The sequence below is a fragment of the Dermacentor silvarum genome, chromosome 3 (assembly GCF_013339745.2).
Source record: "Dermacentor silvarum isolate Dsil-2018 chromosome 3, BIME_Dsil_1.4, whole genome shotgun sequence".
Taxonomy (NCBI): Eukaryota; Metazoa; Arthropoda; class Arachnida; order Ixodida; family Ixodidae; genus Dermacentor; species Dermacentor silvarum.
This window is the reverse complement of record NC_051156.1, coordinates 3,443,829-3,471,285: the sequence shown is the minus strand read 5'-3', so window position 1 is coordinate 3,471,285 and position 27,457 is coordinate 3,443,829. Positions and strand designations below refer to the sequence as shown.

The 27,457-nt window shown below is 47.2% G+C and overlaps 1 protein-coding gene across 1 annotated transcript in view; it reads right to left on the bottom strand.

The window, feature by feature from the left end:
- LOC119443747 (uncharacterized) overlaps nucleotides 1-27,457 on the bottom strand; it is a 131,272-nt gene that overhangs the window by 18,591 nt on the left and 85,224 nt on the right. Inside the window, exons 11-13 of the mRNA XM_049663182.1 lie at nucleotides 13,425-13,470; nucleotides 6,765-6,884; nucleotides 3,966-4,082 (exon numbers count right to left, since the gene is read on the bottom strand). Of these exons, the coding sequence (XP_049519139.1) occupies nucleotides 13,462-13,470 (9 nt within the window). The 3' untranslated portion in view covers nucleotides 3,966-4,082; nucleotides 6,765-6,884; nucleotides 13,425-13,461. The remainder of the gene's footprint in view (nucleotides 1-3,965; nucleotides 4,083-6,764; nucleotides 6,885-13,424; nucleotides 13,471-27,457) is intronic.

The following is a 27,457-nucleotide window of genomic DNA, read 5'->3' as shown; positions in this document are numbered from 1 at the left end:
GGACCCGGTGCGAATCAGTACTTAGAAGAACGTATTCTGCTTGATTACAGCTCCGAATGATTCCCATTCGGCGACGCAGCAGTGGAGATGCGCTTGTATGCGACTGCAGGCGTGTCGTGCCCTGTAATGATAAACACCCTTTCACAGACAAATTCTTCGGACTTGACACGTTCTGAGCTTGCAGTGCACAAATCCAGTGTGGCCCGGTACATTGTGACAGCTGCAGTGTAGAGAAGGCACATTCAAAGAGCGAAGGCCTAACAGAGAGGTTGCTTCAAATCGCTTTTGTTCAGATGCGTCACATTGCAATGGCATAGGACGTGAAGAGGGTTCATTTTCAGTGTCACCGTGACAGTTTTGTTCGGTTGAAGGCCTCTTGCAATAGCACAACGCACCGTAGAGTTCTTCCACTTTGATGGCGCTCCAGGCTTCGATGTCTCCTTGGAAACCTGGCCTGTTTGGTAGGGGCCTGTTTGGCACGGTATCTGGGCAGCAACTCCGGCTCTCTTTGCGGGATGCTTATCTCTTTCCCGTCTATAACGCAGACATAATGTCGTACGATGCAAACAAGTTCGAAATGACACTTGTAGACAGAGCAACTCTCAAGTCCCTCATTTTTGCAATGCAGGTTTTGTTCCGAGAGGTTTCTTCTTTGTTCGTCCTTCGGCAGTGCGAGGAGCGAAGGTTACTCGCATTTGGTCCACTTGTAACCTGTGTCACACCCCGGCGCAAACCATTGGCGTTGCCGTCGCCGATTAGGCATTGCCTCTCACTTGCGAGCAGTGCAGCAAGACATCCCAGGGCTCGAGCAGCCGGAAATTTTCTATTTTTTAGCAAAACATTCCAAGGCTCGAGCAGCCGGAAATTTTCTTTTTTTTTTCGCACTCAAGAAGAAGCTGGTGCAAGCGGCCGCACAACACGGAGAACGCGTCCCTAACAGCCCATGCGATTGCAGCGCCGCCGCATACATCCGGGACCTTGCCTAAGCTTCCGGCTTCAAAGCAATGGTGGCTAGAAGGGGAGGTGTGAATACCGGCGGCGGCGCAAGCGTGACCCCTCAGCGCACCGATGCCGCAGGGCGGCGCTGTTGACCGAGGCGCGGGAAGGCACGCAACCGAAATGAGCGCATCGCCAGCCTCGGGTATCGCGCGTTGTCTGCGAGCGTCATGGAATATACGTCTTTATCCATGAAATCAACGTTTTATCAGCCCACATCACTACTCCTGTGAGATTTTACGGGCCCAGTTCGCACTGCGTCGATAAATTCAAACGCGTTTTTTTTTTCCCCTCCGGATCAGGATCATAGGGGCTGGGGGCTCTGGAATAATTTCGACCACTTCGGGTTCTTTAACGCGCACTCACAACTTACGGCACACAGGTGCCTTGCATTTCGACTCCCTCAAAATGCGACCGTCGTCGTCGAGGTCAGCAGTAATCACCCTATGCGTGCCTTACGTACGACCTGTAAACTGCAGTCATTACCCGATTACTTCTCGACGTACAAACCACTTTGTGCCAGCGCTTGAAGACGTGTAGCATGTCCTTTCGACGCTCAAATAAGCAATTTACTATGATTTCAGACAGCAACAGATCTGGTCATAAAATAGTTTATTTAAGTGAGGAAAACAACTATGGGAAAATTTGATCTACAACACGCAATATTTCAGTGCTTTTAGTTTATTCTCAGTGCCCTGCTGAGTGACACCTTTAAGCAAAAAATGAATCCATGTTACGCAATAAAAACGTTCAACTGATGCTGTCAGGGCAGCAGAATGCTCTAGGCAACCAATTTTTGGCACATCACCAATTGATCAACTGCATAAACTTTGCCACAGCTTTGGCATGCAAACGAGTGAGTTTGTTTTCTCAATAAGGACATTAATTGACCAGCTTGTTTTGGCACATCACCAATTGATCAACTGCATAAACTTTGCCACAGCTTTGGCATGCAAACGAGTGAGTTTGTTTTCAATAAGGGCATTAATTTACCAGCTTGTAGAATGGTTCTGATAGACTGATAGATATAAAAGGCCCCTAAGGTCCCTTCTGTTTGTTCTTTAGATTCCACAACGGTTTCGTTGTGAAGCTGCCCAGCCAAGTAGATGCACAGCTGGCAAGTCCTTCTCCAATGAAGAACACTACCATTTTGGTTAACACAACAGGCGCGGCATTTCGTTCAATGCAAACTCTGCAGTTCAGTAACGAGCAATGTTTTGTTTAAACTTTTGCAGTGACCACAGTTCCAAAGGTCGCTTAAGCTCGATAATGAACAATTCTTCTGCGACTGGACTGGGCATTCCATACCGCTGTATATTTACAGCCTCCACGTCTGCCGGTGGGCATGCATTGGCACATAGTCAATGCATGGTCAATCTTGTCAATAGACAAGCGCCGCTTCTCTTGTAAGATAATAATAATAATAATACTTTATTCGTACTCAGAGAGTCGAATATGTAGTCCAGGCATACAGGGTCATAGTAGGCGGAACTGCCTATACCGGAGTGGTTTGCGTGCCGAACCTGGGACCCGTGGATCGTGTGAGACATCTCTTCTTTTTCGTTCTTTCGTCAGAGTCCTGCTAATGTATTTTGGCAAGTTCGGAAGTACTGTGGGCACGGCATCGTCTGAGAGGGCAGGAATGTGACGTGGTATCAAGACTGCAGTTCCATTAATAAAGTCGCGAACGATAAACCTGAGGAAACAAAAAAAAAGAAAAGAAAAGAAAAGGCGGTGGTGATCAGATTGAGCTAGCGTGAAAGGCCTCGTGAATAATACTAGGATGGCAATTGGCAATGCCACGACGACGCTGTGCAACACGCTATGTATCGCGAGAAACACCACAAAACAGGCGACGAGACCAAAACTGACGGCGAAGGCACGGAGGCGAGGCGAGGCCGGCGCGGCTATGCTTCCCGCGCCGCGAGCGGTAGCGCCATATTTCCCCTGGTGGCATCGGTGCGCAAGGGGGTCACGCGCGCCTGCAGGAAAGCGCCGCCGGTATTCACACCTCCCCTTCTAGCCACCCTAGCAATGCATGTCGCCTTCCGCACGGCTGAACACACTGCCCCCTATTACAGTAAACTGTAAGCTGGACATTACAATTTGTCGTGCAAGTAGCGCCCACGCCTTAAGGTAGTCCACCTTAACAGAACAAGTTAGGCTGTGTGCTCCGGCAATTTAAAGCAGAAAAATTTGAATTAAAAATAAACACAGAGCATATAGCACGTCTGCTGGTGACGACTGTGTCAGATTATAAAAGCTAGATGATTTAGATAAAATGACTATTGCTGCTGACACAGCTATATAGTACCGATGAAGTTGATAACAATCGCGATATCACCAATAGATATAATAATTCAGAAAATTTCACGAAACGTATATTCAATTATATCCTGAGCAAGCATCCTTTAATTGAAGAATTGTAGTCAGCCTGTAGCTGAGACATTGCATTTCGCTTGAAACAATCTGCCTTGCAACATTTCCGAGCAATTTATACACAAATTCTGCAGCGAAACACTTTGCAGCACTGTTTCCACAATGTGAAAAAATGTTGTGCGGAAAGCATAATCAATGTAACAGCAATTCATTTTAGGGTACATTTATAGTCCACTTGTCGATACTGCTGGTAACAACAAAGATTTTAGCAACATAATATGCGTTTAGCACTGGCTGGCCTCTATTGTGCAGGTACAACGTGAGTCGTAAAACCACTAAATAAACATTTAAGTAATCATAATGTCGACTAACATTTCGTGTCGAGTCTACTATTTTCACTAATCTCGGGTGTTCATCGCAGAAACACGTGGAATAGCCAGCAATACTTAAAGCAGCGCCGAAGAACGGTACGTGGCGGGGAGGAACACACAGCGCAGTGTTGAGTGAGGCCTTATGGGAATAACTACGCCGTTGTCGAAAGTGTTCGTCCTAATGTGGAGTTCTATTCCCAGAGCGCTCATTTGACTTACCAGCTGAACAGGCCTGTGTAGCTGACGTAGAAGAAGGAGCAGGCCGAAGCAGCCAGCGCCGCCGGGAAGTTCACCAGGCACCACTGCAGCGAGTTCACTTGCTCGTCAGCGTCCGAACTGAGAGAGCAGAAGTTGCAGCCCGTTGTAATGACAAAAATGAGATGAACAGGTGCGCAAGTTTCATTTGACAACGCGTTACTTGTCCTTTCTATTTAGGTCCCAAACTGAACATTTCACATTCCATACAAATTTATTAAAATATACATTAAAGGAATATTTGTAGAACGCACTACACCACGAAATTGTATACTAGAGAACCGCATGTGTTAATAGATCGTAGTTTCAATATGCAGAAAAATGTAAATAAACAGCAAAGAGTTTCTGGATTTCGCCTTTCCAGGCTGCCATGAGTTGAATTGTAACACGAAACAGCAACAGAACAAACACCTAATTAGCTTCCTAAGAAATATGATGTCACACGTTCAGGTACGTGATAAAAAAGTCGCAGTTTCGCCCCAAAGGCGAAGTATCGATTCCGATAGCAAATTAGTCGACCGATATACGAAGTAAGGATAGTGGTTTTATCGGCCGCATAAACTTGTAAACATTCGCCTAGTAACTCAATTAACAAGCATGATGTCACGTGCGCACAAGCAAACATGAACACACTTGATGACCGCGCACACTCGCTGTCGAAACGTTGGAGTGACGAAGTGCGGGGGCAGCAGCGAGCGAATGGGCCTTCGTGCAGCCTCTCGCTTCAACGCGAACTAAGCGGCGAGAACACAACGCACACTAAGCTATCAGCACTCGGCGCACCCTGTACCTATCAGCCGCCGCCGGAGTCACTGTTGTCTTGATGCTACAGTCACACACACGCTCGCGTCATACACATAGCTGTTCGTCTTAAACAAATTGGTCCACCAGGAAAAACTGCGTAATCTCAAACGATCATGAATATCCAGCAACCTGCAAAACGCTTTGCATAACATCGATTCCCACCCTTCCATGAGATCTGCTTATTTTTAATATCGTATAATTCCGAAATTGAATCTAGAAAGTGTCCACAAGCGCCATAGGTGCGTTCGATTCGCCTGCATCACTGCGAGCCAGTTGACGGCGGTGCACGAGAAGTTCAGAAACGGTGCAGCTTGATTGCAGCGGTGCAAACAACACTACACTCGAAACGAATGTCGGGTGCGGACGCGGTGCAGACGTTGTTTTGTCCGAAGAATGCTTCCGAGTGCGTATGTTTGAGAGTTTCGGAACCGCAGGTGTGATTGACTTCTGAGGCGTAAATACACCCGGCACTTGCGTGGCCACAAGATAAGTGCGTAAGTGGGGTTTTGCCAGCGCTTGTGCCCGGGTGCCAGCGTCGTCTGCTGCGCTGCTGGTTCGAACGCGTACGTCTACACAAAGTCGGCACCGACAGCAGAGAGTGTGTAGAAAAATCGTGAACCAGTCCTGCTTTTCTGGACGTTTCGAAGTGAACGGCGGGGTTGACAGGGTGTAATAGCTGCACTACTGACACGAGTGGTAGGGTGCAGCACCTCGTGAACTGAATTCAGGCGGTGCAGGTGAATCGAACAGGTCTCATATGTCACGCAGCGTACAGGTAAGGGAAGCTCCGTACGCGTCCGACCATTGGCCGGGCCAAATCGCGTCCCAATTACGTGATGATGATTATAAATATGATGATGATCTATTGGCACCCCCTTTAAAACGGGGTGGTGACAAATAGTCACCTTCATGCTTGATTTAATCAGGTATAACGCACATGTTTTGCATTCTTGCATTTTTGTATACATCTCCATAATGTTTTTTTTTGCCTGAAATCTTATGTATCTACCTTGTATCGCTACCTATGCCGGAAACGGATCCGGTCGTATCAATTTCTCCTCTGTTTTTTGTCCACCAATACTCTAAACGTCTGTTGTTTATCTCGACTACCGACCGGTCGATGCTTCAGTCCACTATAAATCCTAGCGCTTCTGGAAGGTGTACGTTACTTCCGGGTCTCACTGCGCGAATCCCTTCGCATTCCATTAGGATGTGCTGAGTGGTCTCCGGATTTTTGCTGCAGCATACACATGCCTCATCTTGTTGCTAATATTTGCTCCAGTATATGTTTATTCTTGGGCAACCAGCTCGAGCGTCAAATAGCAAGGTACGGCACTTTGAGTTACAGTACAGATTTTACCTTCTAATTTCTTTCTCCCATTCTTGCAAATCTCCACGTTTTTTTTTTTTTGCTTCCATTGTTTCCATCCAAATCACTCTGTTTCACTCAATGTCTTTCTGAAGACTCTTGATTGTCTATCTAGACTTTCAATTACCCTGTACTTGGTTTCCAACTTTCTTGGCCTCGTTGGAGTTATTAACAGGAGCTTTTAGCCGGCAGAACTCTCCAGTAATGTTTTCTCTCTCTCTTTCTGAAGAAATAAAGCGAAATGAATTAAAAGGCTGAGTTGCACATATTCGTGTGGAACAAAAAAATTAAAATACATGCTCTAGAAGTGACTGTAAACATTGCGTGAAGTCTCATTCAACAAACGCCGTATGGTGCTGCCTGGACTTGTGATTTCTTGACTTCTGGAGTGAAGTAAAAGACCTGCCAAAGTTTGTGCCGTAAAGACAGCGAAAGAAATTGGAGTGATTAACCCAGCTGATATAGTGCCCTGAACAGAGCTCTTTAAGCGCAGCTGCCTTCGCGCAAATATTTGCGCCATCTTGCCGTTCTCTTCACAGCGGAATAGCGTAACGAGCGAGAGTGATGCGATTGCATAAAGCGGTGCTTACTTCTGAAGGTTCGCCAGGAGAGAAGCCGTGGCTGGGCCCAGCAGGAAGTTGGAGATGCCCCCGAAGACCGAGTTGAAGCACACGGCTAACAGCAGGGTGTTCTTGAGCCGCTTGAACATACTGCGCCGACGCAGGACGAGACCACGCATGCTTAGAACAGAGATTCATTGCATATCTTTCACAGCCACTCGAATCGCTATCAGCGTTAGCATTCCAAAAAAAAAAAAGAAATCGCACATAACAATTTGTTTCTCCTCGAGCTGTTTTGTGGCAGAGCATCATTACACACATTATCGGCCGTTGTGCAAAGAATTTTAGCACGATTGGCATTCTTAAGGTACATTACGCGCTTTTCCATGTCTGTCTGACTGCCTCTAACTGCTTCGCCGTCAACTTCGTCGGGCCAACTTCACTCACCATGCATGTTACAATGAGTATGTGAAACACTTTAATGAACCTGTTTCATATCAACTGGCGTTAGTGGGAATGTGCCACTGAGCATGTGCTGCTCTCCAATGCGCCTCTTTCATCGCAACTTGGGCCACCGGGTATGTCGGTACTGGTTACGTGCCAATCTTCAATCAACCTCATCGACGCCAACTTGGGTCACTGGTTATGTGCCGTTTGCAATTTACCGTTCTTCAATTACAAAAAAAGCCCCTTAAAATTTTACTGCTGTTGGGTGTCTGAATATACTTGTCTGAATATGCGTATATTCACACCTGCGCAACACGCCGACCTAGCGGCGCTGCCCCTAGACGGCACAGCGTGTCCGGAGAAAAAGCTCTGGAGAGGAGGCAGGTTGCATACACGCCTCACGCATGACGTGTTACGAGTGGTAGCGCTACGATGTGTCGCGACGTTGTATCAGTTATAATCGCACTACCGTCCACTTTCATCGTGAGGTGGGTTCTGCCGTAACTTTCACTTGAATGTCGGGCTTACCTTATAAACATAGCGTCTTAGTAGTTAATTTCAAATACTTTATCCTTAGAAGCACAAAAAAGGAAAAGTAGGCCCACGCCCAAATTTCAAGGTCGCCCATCCCTACTATAGCATTCCACATGCATTTCTATGGAGCCCTATAATCCTATGGGTATGGATAGATCTGATTACATGGGTACTCTCTTGATTCATTTTTTTTTCAATTGCTTCTTGTTGCTTATAAAGCTACCAATCATCTACATTTACACTATTCTCACGGTTAGATGTCCTAACTTCGCAAATTACGCATTTTTGTACATATACAAGTCACTACACTTGTCGCGTGACACAGATTTTGCTGGGGTACTCGCCAAAGAGTGCTTACGTATTGAAAAATGGTGGCAGCTTCACACTAGAGGAGCGAAGACTGTGCAAACAACGAAGCTGTCGATCCCACCTAGCTTTATCTCGGATCGGCTAAGATACTCGGGCGTGGTCCGAAGTCGTCTCATTCACTCTCGAGTAGCGGCATGACAGTTTTCGAGCTGCGCTTCCCCTTCTTCGGGAGTAACGCACTTATTCGGTCGCCCCCATTCTCAGGGCGATGTGCTTGGCGTCGAGACGTGGGGCATTCTGTCGCCGCAGCGGCGACGCGGAGCTATTATTATAAGGATCATCGCGGTGAAGTCACGTCTTAGCTCCGCCTACCACAGCTGTGGCGACGCGGCTATGCGGGAGCTCGGCGTGGTGACGTCATGGCTAGGAAAAGCAGGACAAAGCGACGGCGCGCGCGATAACGTCACGGCTTAGCTCCACCTACACAGCTGTTGCGAGGCTCGGCGTTGCTAGGCGACGCTTTGCTAGGCGAGGCGGAGTGACGTCATCGCTGTTAAAGTGCTTAGCGGGCAGTTTGCCGCAGGAAGTTTCCAAGCGAAGGCCACTTTGAATAAACTCACCTATAAATGCATGGCACGAGTGCCTGGCTGTTCTGTAACAGAATCTAGCATTGCAGCAGTTACCCCTGGTGCGCCTAGATGCCTAGACTGTCCTCATCGCAGATCGGTTTCAAGAAGGAGGTCGCGTGACCGCACCGCACGCAGAAGCAGCAGGAGTAGAACACCCCCTCCCCTTATCAAGATAAGGCTCGCTCGGCCTCGCCATACGCAGCAGCCGCCGGAGTAGAAGGCTCCCCCCCCCCCTCTCGATGGGAAGATGGCGCGCTTCCTCCCCGCTTTCCTCCCTTGTGCGTGCGAGATTGAGCCGCTACCGTCGGCTCACCGTTGCACGCCTTTACTCGCACAAATAGCAAAACGGCACGCGGGGACGATGTTATCACGAGACGAACCTGCTACGTCCATTCCGCACACAGAAACCGTAGCAACTACCAGAGGAGGTTAACCAAGCGCGCCTCTGCCTACCCTCCTCCTCCGCGACACTTCGCCTGTTTTCTCTTCCTCCCTTCGCTCAACGCCACCTAGACTTTCCTCTAGGTGGTGTTGCTTTGCTGTGCGCTCAGCGCGAGCCTCGGTCGTACTTGCCCCAGCCGCGCGATTCTGGTCTCCACCTCCAGGCGCCTTCCTCCTCCGGCGCTCGCTTCCTTCACGGCCTCAAACATATATTCACCGATTTTACTTGCGGGACACTTAGGCTTGCGCGCAACACGCTTTAGCCGGTCTGTGCATGCTTCAGCTTCCTGCTCAAAAAAGCGAGTGGCAGCCACGCACCACTGATCAACCGCTGCAGAAACGCGCCGACAGCTGTGTTGGAGGCGTCAGTCATGATTGCCGTAGGTGTGTCAGGTTTTGGGTGTCTGAGCAGCGTAGTGATGACGAAGGCGGGTTTGACACTTGCAAAAGTTTGAGCAGCCTCATCAGTGCAAGCGTAACCATGTTACGCTTGGTACCAAGCAGAGCTTCTTCAGAAGCCACAATTCGGGTACAATCGTTAGAAAATATCGGTAGAAATTCACAAACCCGGAGGAATCGCCGAAGCTTGGTCACTGTGGTGCATCGTGGAAAGTCTTCGATAACGCAGATCTTGGATGGTAGTCGTCGACTGCCATTGGCTTGGACCAGGGGGGTATTCTGTAAGAGTCCACCTAGTGGACAGTCCACTTCGGCTGTCGCCATTGGCTCAGGCCTCACGAGCACGAAGGAGACTGGCTCGCACCTTCGCGCTCGCGAGACCTGAGCCAATGGCGACAGCCGAAGTTGACAGTCCACTAGGTGGACTCTTACAGAATAACCCCCCCCCCCCCCAGATGTCCAAGGAACACAAGGTCCGGATAACCGAAGTGGCTCTTGGCAGGCGTTTATAACTCGACTAGCAAGGTGAGAAAACAACAGCAAATCTTCCAGATGTGTTTGAACGGAAGAACTTGCGACGAGGAGGCCGTCAATGTATGCAAAAACTAAAAGTAGGCCTCGGGTGGCGGAATCAATGAAACGCTGAAGCGATTGGCCAGCATTCCGTAGGTCAAAGGGCATCAGGGGAAATTCAAGAACACCAAATGGTGTGGTGATGGCGGTTTTGGGGGTGTGCTCCTCAGCGACAGGTAGCAGGTGATAGGCGCGAATGAGATCGATCTTAGAAAAGATCGTCGCGCCGTGCAGCGCTACAGTGAAGCTTTGAATGCTCGCGAGTGGGTAGGGATAGGAAACTGTTGTGTTGTTTAGTGCCTCGTAATCACCAGATGCACGCCAGTGCACAGACTTCTTAGGCACCATGTGAACTGGCGATGCCGAACGACTGGAGGAAGGGCGGATTATGCCGAGTGCCAGCATGTATTCAAACTCCACGCGAGCGTTCCTCAGTTTTTCATAGACAAGTAACGGAGACGGAAATGGACCGGAGGGCCGGAGGTGCCGATGTGGTGGCATACGTCATGCTGTATCGGTTGTGTTCTATCCGGTAGTCGCGTCAAGCTTGGAAACTCGCGGAGCAGCTCCGCAAACGGCGCTTCCACTATGGTAGAAGTGTGTGCGATCGGTGGTGGAACACTGCGGATCGATGCAGGAACGCCGGGAACGGTCGGCTGTGTAACAGAGTCGATGCGACGGTGGCTCTTTACGTTTACAAGGAGGCTGTAGTTGTGCAGGAAGTTTGCTCCAGTAAGGGACGCGTCGGACGTCCGCAACCAGGGAAATCCTATGGATCGCTCGTCGAAGGCCATGGCTGAGGGCGACGGAGTGTGCAGATATCACTATAATACTTGTGCCGCTGACGACTTGCAAAAAGGTCAGTGGTGTCGCTCTGTGGTCGGAGCGTTGAGCAGGAATTATGCTTACATCGGCTCTTTGTCGACGAGAAACGGCTGTTATACTGAGTCTGTAAGGTACGTAGAAAAGGTGACTTTAGGTTGGGCTGGATCATTCGCAGCTGCTAGAGGTCGGCCGACCCTGTTTTCCTGCCACGTACAGGGATGAAGGCAATGGCAAGCGTCGTTCCCAAAACGGACGATGATAGAAGCAAAAGCCAAACGTTGTTAATGAGGTTGAACGGTTCGTGTCTAGGCTTCGAGATCTGCTAGAACTAACACTGTATGGATGATGAGATGGCGTGCCATGGTGTTCTGTTGCACAAACGATGCGCTCGAGGTGGTCACACAGGGACTCGAGAGAAGATTGCTGGCAAAGAGCAAGCAATGATACGCTGCGCGGTAGAATTGTTACCTGCAGACGATGTGGCAGTTGCTATGGATTGGGTGGCTACTCCTATGACTGTCTGCCAACGTGGCGAGTACGGCCACATATGTCCATAGTGGAAGCTATCGCCCGGACCATCTGCACGTTAGCCGGGAGCCGTTGCAGGAACAATTCGCGCACGAGGGCGTCATCAGTGGATCTCGTGTTGGTCTTTGAGGTCTTCAGCTGAGAAAATATACTAGATGAAAGAACGCTGGGAAGCTGTTGCGCGTTGCGAGAGGGTTGTCTTGAGGTCGTCATAGGCGGTGGCAGAGAGTAGGGAATTCAACACAACCGCTACTTCGTCGATGCAGCGGGTGACAGCGCTGAAGCAGTGTAGTGAAACGTTTTGGCTTGATAATGGATGCCAGCGACTTGAAATTATTATTCGGCCTGAAAACCATCCGGAGGGATGCAGGTTCCACGGCTGCGGGAGGCGGATGGCGGCGATGGGACAGGCTCTCCGGCTCTCCCTTTTCACCTTGTGTATCTCGTGGTGAAATAAACATGTTGATGATGATGATGATGAGTGCTGAGCACGTTGCTCGGGAGGGTTCTGGCCTGTAAAATGTGTAGCGTTGGTCTCGGGTCAATGGTCGTCGTTGCCACAGAAACATATGGTCTGGATCCCGTCCGGTTTCACCAAACTGTGGCGACGAGCGGCAGTGCGAACCCGGACTCGACAGGCCTCCGAAGAGAGCATACAGGAAACGACAGCGCTGTCTCAGACTTGGCTTAATCTGCCGAATGCTGGCCGGTGCTGGCGCGTGCTGAGCGCAGCACCCCTGCTCGTAGGGGTGCGAGCATCTTCTATTAGGGAGTTTTATAATTGGAGACCCAATCCGCTTGGCGACCTAAGAAGATTGTGGGCCGCAAGTGCGCATGTGGGCCGCAAGTGCGCATGCGCAGAAGCCAAGCCATTCTTGGGTTCCTGCTTTCGCGGTGGCCCAAAATCCAAAAATTGAAAACTAGCGTGGGTGCCCAAGCCGTCTTGGGTCAACCTCGCGGGCGAAGAGAAATCGCGAGATAGCCAAGAGAGCCGTGCGACTAACATAGTGATTACGGTTACTACATTTTATTGTTTACCTTTATTACGCAAGATACATTCTGTTCGTTTTCTCTTTTAAGAAAAACGTTTCTTCTTTTTTTGCTTGGAAGTACCTTTCTATTGCCACCACTACAGCGCCCCAAGCTTGACCCAGCGCTATGTGCGTTTGACCCAATTCTCAAACTCTGCTGCTTCCCTAAACCCAACAGCTGCCTATCCAACGCGGCAGGGGGACCCAGAGTCTTGGGTCCTCATTTCTAAAACTGTCCATTCACGCGACGCCAATGCTGCTGCCGCGACAGTCTACTTAGACTAAATACAAAAACATAATCTGACTTGCTCCAATCGAAGGCAAACCACATTGCCTTGCTTCTGTCCAGCTTCATGGCCCTAGCATATTTTTAAATTTTGGCGCAAGTTACCTGGGACACCCAGCATATTTAGAAACGTTCGGACAATCTGGATAAACCAAGTGAAAAGGCAAGGGGTTCACAGTATAAATATAATTCGCGAGAAATTTTGAGAGGCTGGCATTTAAACGTAGCGCCTCGCGTTCCAAAGTACCTGTAAGCAGCTCCAACTGTAAACATGGACGCAGATATACTTGAATACATCGAACTAGTGTGCCGTAGATCATGAAAAGGACATCTGTACGCAACTCCGGTCCGCGGTTATAAGGTATGGGCAGCATTCCTCCTACCAATTCATTTGCAACTTGTTCTATTCGAAAATGCCTATTAGGCTTCTCAGTATAAGCTATGTCCGGATGTTCTGCAGAGTAAAATAAAGGAATGCCTTTTTATGGTTACAACAGCTGTATAAGGGCAGAAAAAGTAGCCAGAGAAGGTGCAGATAAAGTTTGTTATGTTGGCTTTGAGAGACACGTGTAGGACAACTGTTCAAGTGTATTCCTGGAAGACTGAATGGTTCGTTGCAGTCAGTGTATATATGTTCGCATGCGCGACATTTTTTGACGGCACTGAACGAAGTAAATATGCAACTCACCCTCTAATCCTGTCGGCTTCCTCCTCCTCTTCAAAACTCAAGTTGCCTGCAGAGCACATGAACAGAGGACGCAATTCACATGGCGTGTCTCCGAGCATGAGGCTGCTAGGTGAAATTGGAAAACTCGGAGCCGTTTTTTTTACGTGCAAGGCAACACGTCTCTTGATTCTCTCCTTCTTCTGCATCGCTTAGGTGTTCGCTGTTCGTCCATATTCATAATCCTGCCCATTCTGTTTGATCAGTTTTTTTAATGCAGTGAGTGAGATTAGGGAGATTATATCTCCTTGCCTGACCCCTTTCTTCATCGTTACTTTTGAGCTTTTGCTAAGAAGAATTAAGATAACTGTGAAATCTTTTGTATAAATTTGCTAAGATATTCACGCATGCTTCCTGTACTCCTTGACTACGCACTGCCTCCATGACTGTTTGTATCTATAATGAATCAAACACATTTATGTAATGTATCAAAGTCATAAGCAGTAGTTGGTTGCACTCAGCAAAATTTTTAATTGCGTGATTGCTGACATGGGATGGGAACCAGTGTGGGATACCTTTTTGTTGAAGCCAGCCTGTCCTCTGGGTTGAGCGAAGTGCCGGCCTGATTCTATTGAAAATTACTTTGGTGAATATCTTGGACAATACGAAAAGCAAGCTAGCGAGCGTATGTTCAAGTTTTACGCGCTCCTTGATAGATTAGTATGATGTTGGCCATTGTCCATTTTTCCGGCACCTTTCAATCTTGAGGAGCTTAGAATAAAGGGTCGCAAGATTCTCGGATTATGATACCACGACATGTTTGTTCCAATCGACTGTTCTTCCTTTTCCTGCCGCTTTTTCCTTGGAAATGTTCTACAAAGCACCCGTAACCGCAAGGCTAGGTACACGATATTGTACTTTTCTTTCCAAATTGTCACTACGACCAATCGCAGTTATGTGGTTGCTCTGCGTTATGTGTAGCTCCCTATAGAATTTCTCTACTGCCTTTTCTATGCCAACGAAATTGCTGATAACATTACCCTGCTCATCTTTTAGTGCGCGTATCTGCATATATGCACTGCACTGCATATCTACATTGCATATATGTTGACCTTTCGTATGCCCTGTTTCCTTTCTGCTTTGAAGCTGGCCTCCTACCCTCTCATCTATTTTTAGCGGCTGGACTCTATCGTTCCGATGTTAGAATTTAAAATATGGTAGATTTTCCTCGGGCTTATCTGTTTTGACAGTTCAGTAAACTCTATGGGATCTCTGGAGTTTGACACTTTCATGCTTTGTCTTGTTTATTTGATCCTGTGTTACTTGCTACGGGCTGCCTGTTTGCTGTCTTGGTGCCTTACCTCCAATTTATATTGCGGCCTCTGAAGGAAATACGGTTATTGTCTCATTCACTATTTCTGTGCTACCACCATATTCCTGTTCTGCAGCCTCATACTCATACACGAGCACTCGGCTGAATTCGCCCGCTTTTCCCCTAAGTGCTTCTAGGCTGACCTATTCCTGACTAAGTTCGCTCTTTCTCTCTTGAAATTAAGAGCAATCCTTCACTTCACTAACCTGTGATTACGGCCTTTTACCCTAACTAAGACTTCTTACACAAATTCTATTATCATATTGCCACTAATATTCCTATAGCCGATGCCATACTTTCGAAATGCCTCCTCCTGAGCCTGGTTCTTCCCCATTTTCGAACCAAAGTCGCACACTACTGCATAACGAGTTTGAACCTTTCACATTGCGTATTCAACCTCCTCACAGAACTATAGTATATCATTATCATGACTGGACGTTGAAGCGTAGGCATGTACTACCTTTATTTATTTTTATTTATTTATTTATTTATTTATTTATTTATTTATTTATTTATTTATTTATTTATTTATTTATTTACAAAATACTGCAGGCCCATGCGGGCCCAAGCAGGAGGGGTAAAATTACAACAGAGCATTCAGGATTACAATACAATACAAGCATACAAGCACCCAAAAGAAAACAAACCAAAACGCTCACATCTCTGTTGTGATATTAACAGATATCATATTATTCTTTATTAAAATCACTGATATCATTTTAGTAATGCTAATATAAATCATGAATGTTGGTCGCTGTGACATTTTGAATTAAAAATCCTACTCCGCATTCCCTCTTTTCCGAAAGACCTCCGAAGCAGTGGAAGTAGTCATTAGTTCCCTAAGCCGCAACTTCGCTAAGCCCATTGCTATCTCATGGAATGCTTGATAGTTTAACAATGAGTCCTGCTAGCTAGCTTTACTCGAGAGCATTCGCGTGTTGGTTTGGTTTCAATGCATGCCTCAACGGATCCCGAGATGCTTAACACCCTCGGCTACGATGCAGGTCTGACCATCTCTGTCGTCAGGTGCTCCGCAGACGCTGGGAACTGAGGGCCAGTAATAAACTGTAAGAGTAGTGAGGGAGGTAATGGACAAATATTAAACCGGGGAGGCTTATTCATGTTCTGGCGAGGAAGTGCCCTTTTGAAGCATAGTGGGCCTGGCTAATTTGGGTTACACGTGTATACTCGTATAGCCCCACGGCTCTCGGTGATTTAAAGTCAATAGCTTCGTTTGCCTCTTTCATCCGAATTCTTAGTTGGGGTGCGATTGGCGGATGGAGGTTGCTGTTCGAAGGTTGGAACAAAGGCTCCAACGTGAAGGGCGCGTTCGTTTCCGAACGCCAACTATTACGGCAACGGTCGAGACGCACGTGTTGTACACTTATGCTACTGCTACAGATGGGCTGGTTAACGGCTCTGTTCTATGCGAAATGGCGTAATGAAACAACAAACGCTACTTAACTATCTTATTATTGGTTTTAGCGGGAAAGAACACGAACGGTGGCAGAAGACAGGACAAGTGCTAACCAAGAATAGCTTCTGCCACCGTCCGTGTTCTTTCGCGCTAAAACCAAGACAATGTTACCGTACCAACTCGCCCAACTGTCCATCCTTTTGCAGTTAACTATCCTCACTACTACAAATGGTGCACTGTCCAGCGCACCATCCCTTTATTTGAGCGAACAGCTTCCTTAGAGCGTCCGGTATTTACTTACATTCACAACCATCGTTGATATTTTCTGCGCAAATGTTTTTTTACGAAGTTGAGGCGCCACTTAAAGCATTACAACGTTGAGGCCTGTACGAGAATTGTAACTTAAGATCTTGACTATAGAAGCCTGATACAATACCTTTATCCCATGCAACCGGTAAGGAAATGCAGTGTAGTAGGACAGCATAAAAATTCACGTCCCTTCCCCTGGCGACAAAATGGGGGTAAGCGAAGCTTTTGGCAAGATGACACTGTCGCATGCGTTCCGCTACGTTTGCCCTAAACGCAGGGTCGGTGGCTCTTCGCTGAGGTTTGGCCTCAACTTCGAGCTACCGCAACTCGGGGTCCGCGGCTTTTTGCTGACGTTTCGCCTGGCCTTCGGAAGCCCTGACGCTAGAATCGGACAAGCTTCACTTACCCCCATTTTCTCCGCAGGGGAAGGAATGGTGATTTTGTCTCTTTGGGTCCGAATTGTGACAAGGGCAGTTCAAGGGTGCGTTATTGGTCCCCGAGCCCACAGGGGTCATTAAGCTTGGACTCTTTCTGCACTGCCACCACGATCGGCCTACTTTTCAGCGTGACACCACCACCACCACCGCCGACACTTGTGTGCCTATAAAGCTTTGCTTAAAAAGTTTTTAAGAGATAACCGTGTCACTACCGCTATTACATGCCGTGCAATATTCATGCTGTTACCGTGGCTGATAGGAAAATCATGCGCCTTGATGCGAAGCTCACATGCATTTATTATTATGATACTACAAATCGCCCGAAGGCATTGCTGTAGAGGTGGGGTTAGAGAGGTGGGGGGTGGGGACGCGAATAATGGTTGCAAGGTGAACGCACCAAGAAACACAGCAAGAGCAAAGAAACCAAAAGCAAACACACCAAGAACATAGTTTCTGTACACTCAGGATAACCGCTACGCACTATCACAAATATGCCGTGTTAGCTCATACACATGAATTGCATTTCTGCCATAATGACAGCATGAGCGCCACGCGACGTCAAAAAGATGCACTGACGCCGAGATGGTCTATGGCTAAGTGATCCATCCATTTAGACGTGTAACCCGCACTTGGGTTATGGTAGAGTGTCGCACAAGGAAGTTGAAATGGGAGGGGCATCACTCGGACGGATGCGTACGTAATCATCTGTAATAACTCATCGGGGCCGTGGCAATTACGTCCGATACTCTCTAGCGTCTCCGATAGGTATGTTTCTGTTCCTCTGAGTCCCCTTGTTGACCTCCATTGACGTCTAGTTGCAATAAATAATAACCAAACGGGTGAACAGAAACACAAAACCAGACTGAACAAAACGCTGCTCTGATCTGACCGTGTGGCAGATGTTTGCCAATAGATTCCGCAGAAGATAATAAATTTGGCGAGAGACGATATTGTGGTCAATGAAGGCAAAAAAACCCTGTGAACTGCAGCATTTCAAGTTATACGATAAGATACAGCGCGGTGAATCCTGTAAATAAAAAAATACGACAGTAGCAGGCCGTCACTATAATCTATGCGCTTAGGTGAATTAAAAGGGCTTTAACGTGAGTAAGCACGTGAAGACGTTCACATTATGCGCTAAAACTGTTTTCAAAAACGGCGATGTGACTTCGTGCGTGATATCATGGTTCCGGGATATCTAGTTGGCCTCCTGTTGCGTCCGGACAAATTCAAGAGGCAGGCGGTCGGTTCGTCCTCATCACTCGGATGTTCTCCAGCAACCCGAAATTTGCTTGCGCTACTCCGGACAGCTATGACGCATAAGCACTCAGGGCCTGTTTTTGACAAAGACAAGTCAGCAAGCCCGGTGCTAGTGCATACAGCATGCATTCACCAGCCAGTTACCTTCGGATTCTCTCTGCTGCTCTACACTCGTGTTCCCTCTTAACGTTTACTCGCACTCTGCGGCCGCATTACCGTATCCCGTTTCAGCAAAGTTTTGTGTTTTAGGCCAAACCCATTCAGCGAATTTGACTTTTACAGCTATGGTCGGCAACGAGTAACTATGTCTACCATTGTGCACACTCTTGGCTACGGCTATTCACGCAATCTTGGTTGGAGACATGATAGTGAGCCTGCAAGCACTTTTTATACTACAGTTATTACATGTGCTGTTGCTGCCCTGGCTGTAATCCGTCGATGCACTAGCACGTTCCTATATTGACTGTTCGAGCGTGCGGTCCATCTTCGCGCTCGTTTCTTGCCTGTGTCATCACTTCGGATATGTATATTCAAAAGTGAATCTTGGCAAATATCAGCAAGGATACCACAGCTACCTTGATTCTCCACAAGAAAATTAGAAAGTTGCCTATGAAGAAAGGGGTCAGCCAAGGAGACACAATCTCTACAATGCTATTGACTACATGCTTAGAAGAAGCTCTGAGAGCGGGAACACTTAGGAGTGAGGCTCAACGGCGAATATCTCACCAGCCTTTGATTTTCAGATGAAATTGTCCTATTCAGCAACAAGGGAGACGAATTGCAACAAATGATTGAGGAACTTAGTCGAGAAAGTGTTAAGCGGGGTTAAAGATGAATATGCAGAACACAAAGATAATGTTCCAGTAGCCTAGCAAGGGAACAAGAATTCAGGATCGCCAGTTAGTCTCTAGAGTCTGTAATGGAGTACGTTTATCTAGGTCAATCACTCACAGGGGACCCTGATCAGAAGTACATTTACAGAAGAATAAAATTGGGTTGGAGTGCATACGGCAGGCATTACCAAATCCTGACTGGGAGTTTACCACTGTCGTTGAAAGAAAAGTGTACAATCACTGGATTCTACCGGGGCTAACACAGGGGGAGAGCATGGAGGTTAACAAAGAAGCTGGAGAACAAGCTAAGGATCGCACAAAGAACGGCGGAACGAAAAAAGTCGCAGTTTCGCCAGAAAGGTGAAGTATCAATTGCGATAGCAAATTGCTAAGCTCTCCTCCGTTCGTTCGCTCCGTGAAAGCGCGCGTTCCTCGTGCGCTCGCGCCTTTCACTCGCACATACAGCATACGGCGTGCGGCGACGAGTTTTTCGCCGTTGGACTTTATACGGAACCTTAGGGCGACGACGACGGCGACGGCAGTAATGCGCTTGGAGTGTCCATATAATTGCTATCGCAATAAAATGTTAGGCCTGACGTTAAAAGACAGGAAGAGAGCGGTGTGTATCAGAGAGCAAACGGGGATAGCCGATATTCTAGTTGACATTAAGAGGGAAAAAAGCAGCTGGGCAGGCCATGTAATGCGCAGGACGGATAACCGGTGGACCTTTCGAGTTACAGAATGAATACCAAAAGAAGGCAAGTGCAATCGAGAACGGTAGAAAACTAGGTGGGGTAATTAAGTTAGGAAATTTACCGGCGCAAGTTGCAATAAGCTAGCGCAAGACAGGGTTAATTGGAGATCGCACGGAGAGTCCTTCATCCTGCAGTGGATATAAACATAGGCTCATGATGATGATGACGATGATGTTCAGAAGTGCGGATGGCCAACGGTGGCCCTCTCTCAATCTGTCCAGCATTCTTCACAACCAGTTACACAAATTTACTGGACACAACAGTTTGCCCACAGGGTTTAGTTTTTTTTTTTCATTGTGGAGGAGCAGGATGGATGATATCAGGACATGCACCATAGACTGTTTCAGTATGGCGTGCGCCAAATTCGACTGGCAGTACCCGCGGCGGCTGATTCATAGGTCGCGCACAGTACTCTGAAACTGCACTTAGTCAATAAAGCAGCGGACTGTGCGTAATTGGTCGCCTAAAATCTTCACGAAAGTAGTAAGGGTAATACAGACACAGCATTCGGCAAGTTGCTATATGTTGATGACAGGGACAACGCGACGAGACTGTGACAGTTGGGAAGAAAAATTGGCGGATCCCACGCACTGTTGGGATCGATGTAAGCGAAGCTTTCTGAGCTGTTTGCTTTGATTGACGATACTTAGCGGTGACGTTGATGGCGAATGAGTTGAGCATTATCATTGCCTGACATGGCACATCACAATGTGGCAGAAGTGTTAAACTTTATTGGAATTATGGGGCTGCACGTAATTCAATTCAATATTATAAAACTGTATGTATACAATGCGTACATGCATTCGCGGTCTGCACCACGTTTCACTGCATAGCGAAAGCGCTTCTGTTCTACGCGGCGCTTCTTTCGGGTCTGGGGTCCTCGACGCTGAGTTCCCGCTTTGGAGCCATTTCGCTGGTGCGTTTTTACGTGCTCTTTCTGCATACGTGACCAGCACTCCGTCGCAAAAAAAATCCAGTTCGACGGTTGTGAAATCAGATGAAACAGCGGAGCTCTGCAAGCGTGCGTGTATAGCGTAGTGGGTATGACACTCGCCTTCGGACCGCGAGTACTCGGGTTAAAATCCGGCCTCGCCAAGAAAGTTTAATTTATATTTTCCTTCTCTCTTTCTTACTATCTCTTTATATCTGTCTCTCTCTTTCTTTCTGTCTGTATCCGTTTTTCTCTGTTTCAGTCTTTCTCTTTCTTTCTCTCTCTCACTCTCATTTTCTCTTTCTCACGCTCTCATTTTCTCTTTTTCTCACCCATAGCAAGTTGTGTTACAATTGTCGCTACAATGCAACCATATGGTTCCCATAAATACATGTTCTGCAAACGTGGGTGTATAGCGCAGTGGTTATGACGCGCACCTTAGTACCGTGGGTACCCGGGTTCCAATCCCGCTTCGCCAAGAAAGTTCGTTTTGTTTTCTTTATTTCTCTCGCTCTCTGTCTGTCTCTTTCTTTCTCTCTATGCACCTCCTCTCCTCTGTTTTCACTCTCTCCCAGCTCGGCAATGCTGCGCACGACTACGAGACCAACCTAAGCGATGCTTTAACAGATCTGCTGTAAAAAAACAAACAAAATTTTTTTCTCGCATGAGAAAGCAAGCGCAGAACGTGCCATGCGCACAAACATGGCATCCTGACCCGCGGCAGCGCCGGCCGGGATGCGCGGAAGCGAGCGCCATCTGGTGTTTTGGCAAGAAACCCAGCGGCACGCACGGCAAGACCATCACAGCAGCGCTCACAACGTCGGAAGAAGAGGCAAAGAAAGCTTCGCTTTAAAGAAAAGTGAGCGCACCCGCCACCGCGATTAAGTGGCTATGATGTTATGCAGCTGAGCGACCGCGCCGGCCGCCATTCGACAGCGGCGAAATGCAAAAGCACTCGTGTACAAAAGCCCTCCATTAAGGTGTCCCTCATAATCAACTGTACAGCTTCGGGAGGTTAAACACTTGCATATAATACAAAAAAAAGACGGCCACACTTGACGATGTCCACGGTACTGACTGACTAGGTGACTGTTTCGTGATTATGAAGGAGGAAAGAGCACAGTAAGACCGCACGATACATGAAGGAGCACACACAACGTTATACTAATTCTATCCATACCTTAGTCAAGGGTGGTGTTTTTCTGTTTCTTAATGGTTTAACAACTCTATGTGTACAGTTGTCACATACAGTTGTCAGAAGTGCCTGTCTTCTTTAATGTATCGCCCCGCATTGTGCGCTTGTTTCCTTGTTATGAGGAGTGGTTTAAAATGCCGCTGTGCTTGCGCCTCCTTTTCCGCTTGCTGGTGACGTCGCACTGCTCTAGCAAGGAAGAAGAATGATCAGGCTACCGCCCACTGACTCGAGTGCGACTCTTCCCTTTCGGTGGTGGCCGACGCGCCGCTGCGTTCCCACTGGACGACGTGCACCTGCGGTGCGATCGAAATCATCCGGGGCCGTGATGCTATCGGCTCCGGAGTCCTCGAGTCAGAGCCCTGTGAGGCGGACGTCGGGACGTCCAAATCCACCGCGCGTCGCTGGGGCTGCTGCGAGTAACGGAAGAACCAGTTTACGCAGAAGTTAGTTGAGCGTCACGGTACAAAGGTCAAGAGAGATTCTTGTTCTGGAAGGACGGTAACGTCGCGCTATCCCGAGGTTCGGTGTAAGCCAGGGAAGTGACCGTCATCTTGGAGTGGCATGTGCGCATGAGCTTTTGGATTAGTTTAGTGGAACTATACGCACGCACACACGCACACGCACGCACGCACACACAGACACACACACACACACACACACACACACACACACACACATATATATATATATATATATATACACGGCAAATGCCGCTACATGTGTCCCGAAAGAGCAATTTTTATAATACTTCGTGGCAGATTTTACAATATTCGCCTCTGGAGATTGCCTTTCAATGTGACGGACGGATAAGTGGAAGATGATGGTGATTGGATTTTTCTGCTCTCTTTGGCTGAACCTAACGGACGGATAAGTGGAAGATGATGGTGATTGGATTTTTCTGCTCTCTTTGGCTGAACCTACGCCATCTCTAACTATAGGGTTCTGCACACGATCCGTCACAGTGCACTCGCTATTTGCAAACACTGGCACTGTCAACAAGATGCATGGTTATAAACACACCGATCTCGCGATGCGTTGGAGATGAAGAAAGAATGATATTCTCCATCAAGACATTCCCTGGTGGTTTCCCAGAACAACAGCATTTTTCTGTTTAATCTGAGCTTCAGCTGATATAATCATAATAGTAATCAACTTCTGGGGTTTTACGAGCCCAAACCACGATATGATTATGAGGCATGCCGTAGATGGGTACTCCAAATTAAGTTTGACCCCCTAGAGTTCTTTAACATGCACCGACATCTAAGTACACGAGTGTGTGTGCATTTCGTCCACATCAAAATTCGATCTACCGCGGGTCCAGCCAGCAGCGCAACGCCATAGTGATGGGGCAACCCTAGCCGGTTGATATAATCTCTGTGCCACGATAATGACATTTGCGCTATCAGAAATACTATAAGTATTACATTCGCTTACAGTTGCCGAAACTCCGCAATAATACTTGTGGATAGCGCAACAAATTAAGACTAAACGAGCGTAAGAGAGAGAGGGATATAAGGAAGGCAGGGATGTTAACCAGTCAAGAGAAACTCGCCTATCGCCATTGTGGCAGCTGCGCCTATGTTTGTGTGTTGTAGATTCTGACTCTTTTTTTCTTCCTCGGGTGAATTTAAATTGGTTCGTACTTGGAATAATGATGCTGGAACCACTCAGATGTTGGCTCGCACGTGACTTAACTGGTGGTGCTCCGAATAAATAATGTGGACGAAAGAATAAACGTGTGGCAGTGAGGTCTAAGAACACGAAAGCCCGTGCAAACTTCGTCATTAGAGCTCACCTTTCTATTGAAATCAACCACAAGAACTGCAGGTTATTTTTATTGCGGCAGCATTACATTTTCAAGTGGCAGAACCGACTAATGCCAACAATTAATTTTGCTTTCAAGCCAAGGATTGTAATTGTAGCTTTCTTAAACTATAGCACAATTTCTTTCAATTAGAACACCGGAATAACATTTGGTTATTTTGTACTGAGTGTGGCACGAAAAGAAATGGCTAGCAGTAGTCGAAACAAAGAGTGATACTGGAATTTATTTTTCAACAAGGGGCCTTGGCTTCATCAGCGAAGTACAGCTTTTCTTCAAGTCTTTATCTTCCTGCAAACTTCGATCTTGAGAGCACGGAAAGAAAGTGTGTATAACTCTGTCTAGTCTGCTTGCATCAAGTTGTTTGTATTCGTTCCTGTTACGAAGTAATCAGATAGCCTTGACACGCGCTGAGCGAGAGCCTCTCCTAATATTTTTACACCATGGAAGTAACTGTCCTCCGTAATATTTCTAAAATATTAGCGATATGGGGCCCTACAACGTAAAATTATCCCAAAATGTTTTGATTCTAATTTCTGCAATCAGCCTCCACGATTGGTAAAACATTTTCGGGCCACTCCCAACATCCCCTGTCCATCACGCGACGTCACGAAAACCGCGATAGCTCCCCATCTGATATAACTTCTACACACTGATTATGGATGAATAAACCACACAAAAGAAAAATAATCATTCTTGATTCGACGTCTTCTCGCCATAAGCCCTCTGCTATTGGTCCAATGTTTTCTGGCTACACCCACGTCGCCTGTCTGTCACGCGACCTCACAAAACCACGAAAACTCACCACGTCAAAGTGATGTGTACGAGAAAAAATGCATTAATATGCCGAACAAAACTCAAAATTTTACTGAATAGCCACAGACTGCCCCGTTCCGAAAGGAATAGAAGATGGCTGCCCACCGATCGCTGAAGCCCTCGCTACTCACACTTGCCGGTGAGCATGTATTTGCGCATGATAAACCTGTTCGTATGGCAGTAAAACGTTATCGAGCCCTTTGGGCATGCATACGACATCGCTCTGCCAACTCTTCCTTGCTGAGGATCCGTTTTAGCGGCATTCTTATTCTTGCGTTGCACGCCACCGCAATTTTCGACCAGCCACCGCAAGCTAAGTAAGGCGAAGTGGACCTATCGGAGAAGCTAGCATCACCTTCTTCATGCGGTTATCTATTTTCACTGTGCTGGCTCGGCCCCATCGAAACCCTCTCCACTAGAGCGGGCTCCTCGCCTCTTGTCAGCCAATTAGATAAGAAAAACCGCTGAGTGTAGACAATGTTATTGGTTTTGAAAGCGAACAAATATGACCTCCTATAAAGGAGCAGAGTGTTTGATTGGGGTGCTCAGACAACGCTGCGGGTCACCGCCCGATGCTTGCGTCGGTGGTTACGTAAATTTGACGTCAGGAGTTTGGAATCAAAACAGTTTGGAATCATTTTACGTTATAGCACCCATGGTGTCATTTGCGTTATCAATCAAAAGTACATGAAGGAAACGTACAGGACTGGGATTGTTTATTAATTTCCACTCACATGTGGAAAGTAATATGTGGGACAGATGAGGAGGCGATCTAATATGCGATTAAAAGAGTCCAATCACTCATCAAAAAGGTCTACTACATCGCATCGAACACCGCACTGTCACACATGTGGCTGCACACCCACGTTGCTAGATACAGAAGTACTTTCTAGACATACATGTCAAACAACTCACCAAATAATCGTAGCTTTTCATATTAACAGAATGGGGGACGTACGCGTTAGCCAGGTTTCGGTTTTGTTGTCGAATAACGAATTTGCATATCCGCTTATTATGTGCGCTCACCCTCCAACATCTGTACATCCCCCCCCCCCCCCCTCTTTGTGGTGTTTTTGTCGGCGAATCTTGATGGTTCCTTTTTGCCTTCTTTTAATCTTTTCTGCTTTGTTAGCTTGCGTAATTTTATCTGACCACGTGTTCCTTTGGATTCTGTGTGTTACGCAATAGCTTATATAGGGTCTGTTTTAATCATGTCTCCACAGCAGCGTCAGCGCTCGTCCTGTGTATCTCGTCTAAGTCGCCGTCCTTTCGCGCTGCAACAAAAGTATGTTACCACGCCAACCCACCCAACTATCGATCAGCCAACTGCAGTACAAGAAACCTGTCATCTCGCAGGAGTAAAATAATTATCATTCTAGTGCGTTACCATACTGCCACGTTTCTGTAGCCGCATGATGACAGTAGAATAGTGACCTGGCGATGTCATGTGAGCCTTTTCATTAGTTCCTTGGGAAATACGCGCACAGCTGCAGCTGCTCCTCACCATGCCCCCCCCCCCCCCCCCACCGCTCTCTCTCGCAAATGAACTCCTTTAATTGCCAATAACTGCTGCAAGTTGAATGTATAGAGGTAGTAGAATTCTCTCATCTTGACATGTCAAAAAAGGCATTCCGACCTAACAGATGATAAAATCGCAAATGTTTCGGTGCGGTTATTGAGTTGGCTAATATAAATTGCACGTTAAAGCTCTAAAATCTGCACGAAGCGCCGGAGCAATATCAAATATTTAACGTGATTGCACAACAATTCGACATACTGTGAACTTCCCTGGACGGAATAATTGAAGTAAGAGTGACAGTCTGCATGGAGCAGACTCTTTCTTGACAGAGACCTCTGCGTGAAGGCATAGTGGCGTTGCTAACTCGCAGAAGTTAATCTTGCAGGCAGCCTCCTCTGCACCACACGGAGCCGCATAATAAACGCGCGCGCGCAGGTACAGTGCAAAACATGTTACGATGTATGCGACGCGTTTTAATTAAACATTGTTATACGAGGCGTTATCCGAGTGCGTATTGCGTACGCGCAACGCCTGAAGGGTATGGTACATATGAGAGATGCGCGTATGGCAGCGTGTGTAAACATTTCTCGGTAACTTTTCTAAACCAGTCCTTAAATCGGATGAAGGTCACGTAACACAGAAGCTTTCATCACCGCAAGGTGCAATGTTCTTGCCCGCTTTTGTCTACTCCTGTCTTCGCATGCTAGGCCCTACTTATTACTGTCATTACGACTCAGTGCAGAGCGTTAAACTCGCTTGCTTTAATTATTGCAGTGGCCAGCGGCTACAAGCTATGCATTTCAGAGAACGAAGATACGCTAAAAGCTCCAAGAGCTGCGAGCTGTAAGCAGTAAATGGAAATATGAATTGAACCTCGGACCACTTCCAACGCTTCCGCAAGATACTTACTTACGCTTCGGTAAAAGTACATAGGCTGGTCACTGAACCAAGACAGTTGGACACCTCACGGCTCTCTCTAGATACTGCGTGAGTAAACCATGTTTGTTGATCTTTCTTGATCCATTAAATTCAGGGAGAGTGTCGCGATATAAGGCAATCAAACTGATGTAAGCTTTGTATCATCATGACGGAAATGTATACTGCATGTATCACTGGCGCACCAAGAGCAAGGCATGGCGTGGAGTTAGCTGCTTTGAGCGTCTTCATTTCTCACTTTGGCTATGAAATTTGTCGACATCATCATCGTCACAAGTTATGTTCCTTTTAAGTTGTAATTAGTTACGACAGCCAACTTCAATGCGAATGTCTTTATGCGAGAATCAACAGACGTTATTCAGGTAAGTAAACATTGCAAATGTTAAACGGACACAAACTTAAAACAGTGAAGATCTGATGCTCGAAGCCTGGCTATGGAAATTACCTATGGAATC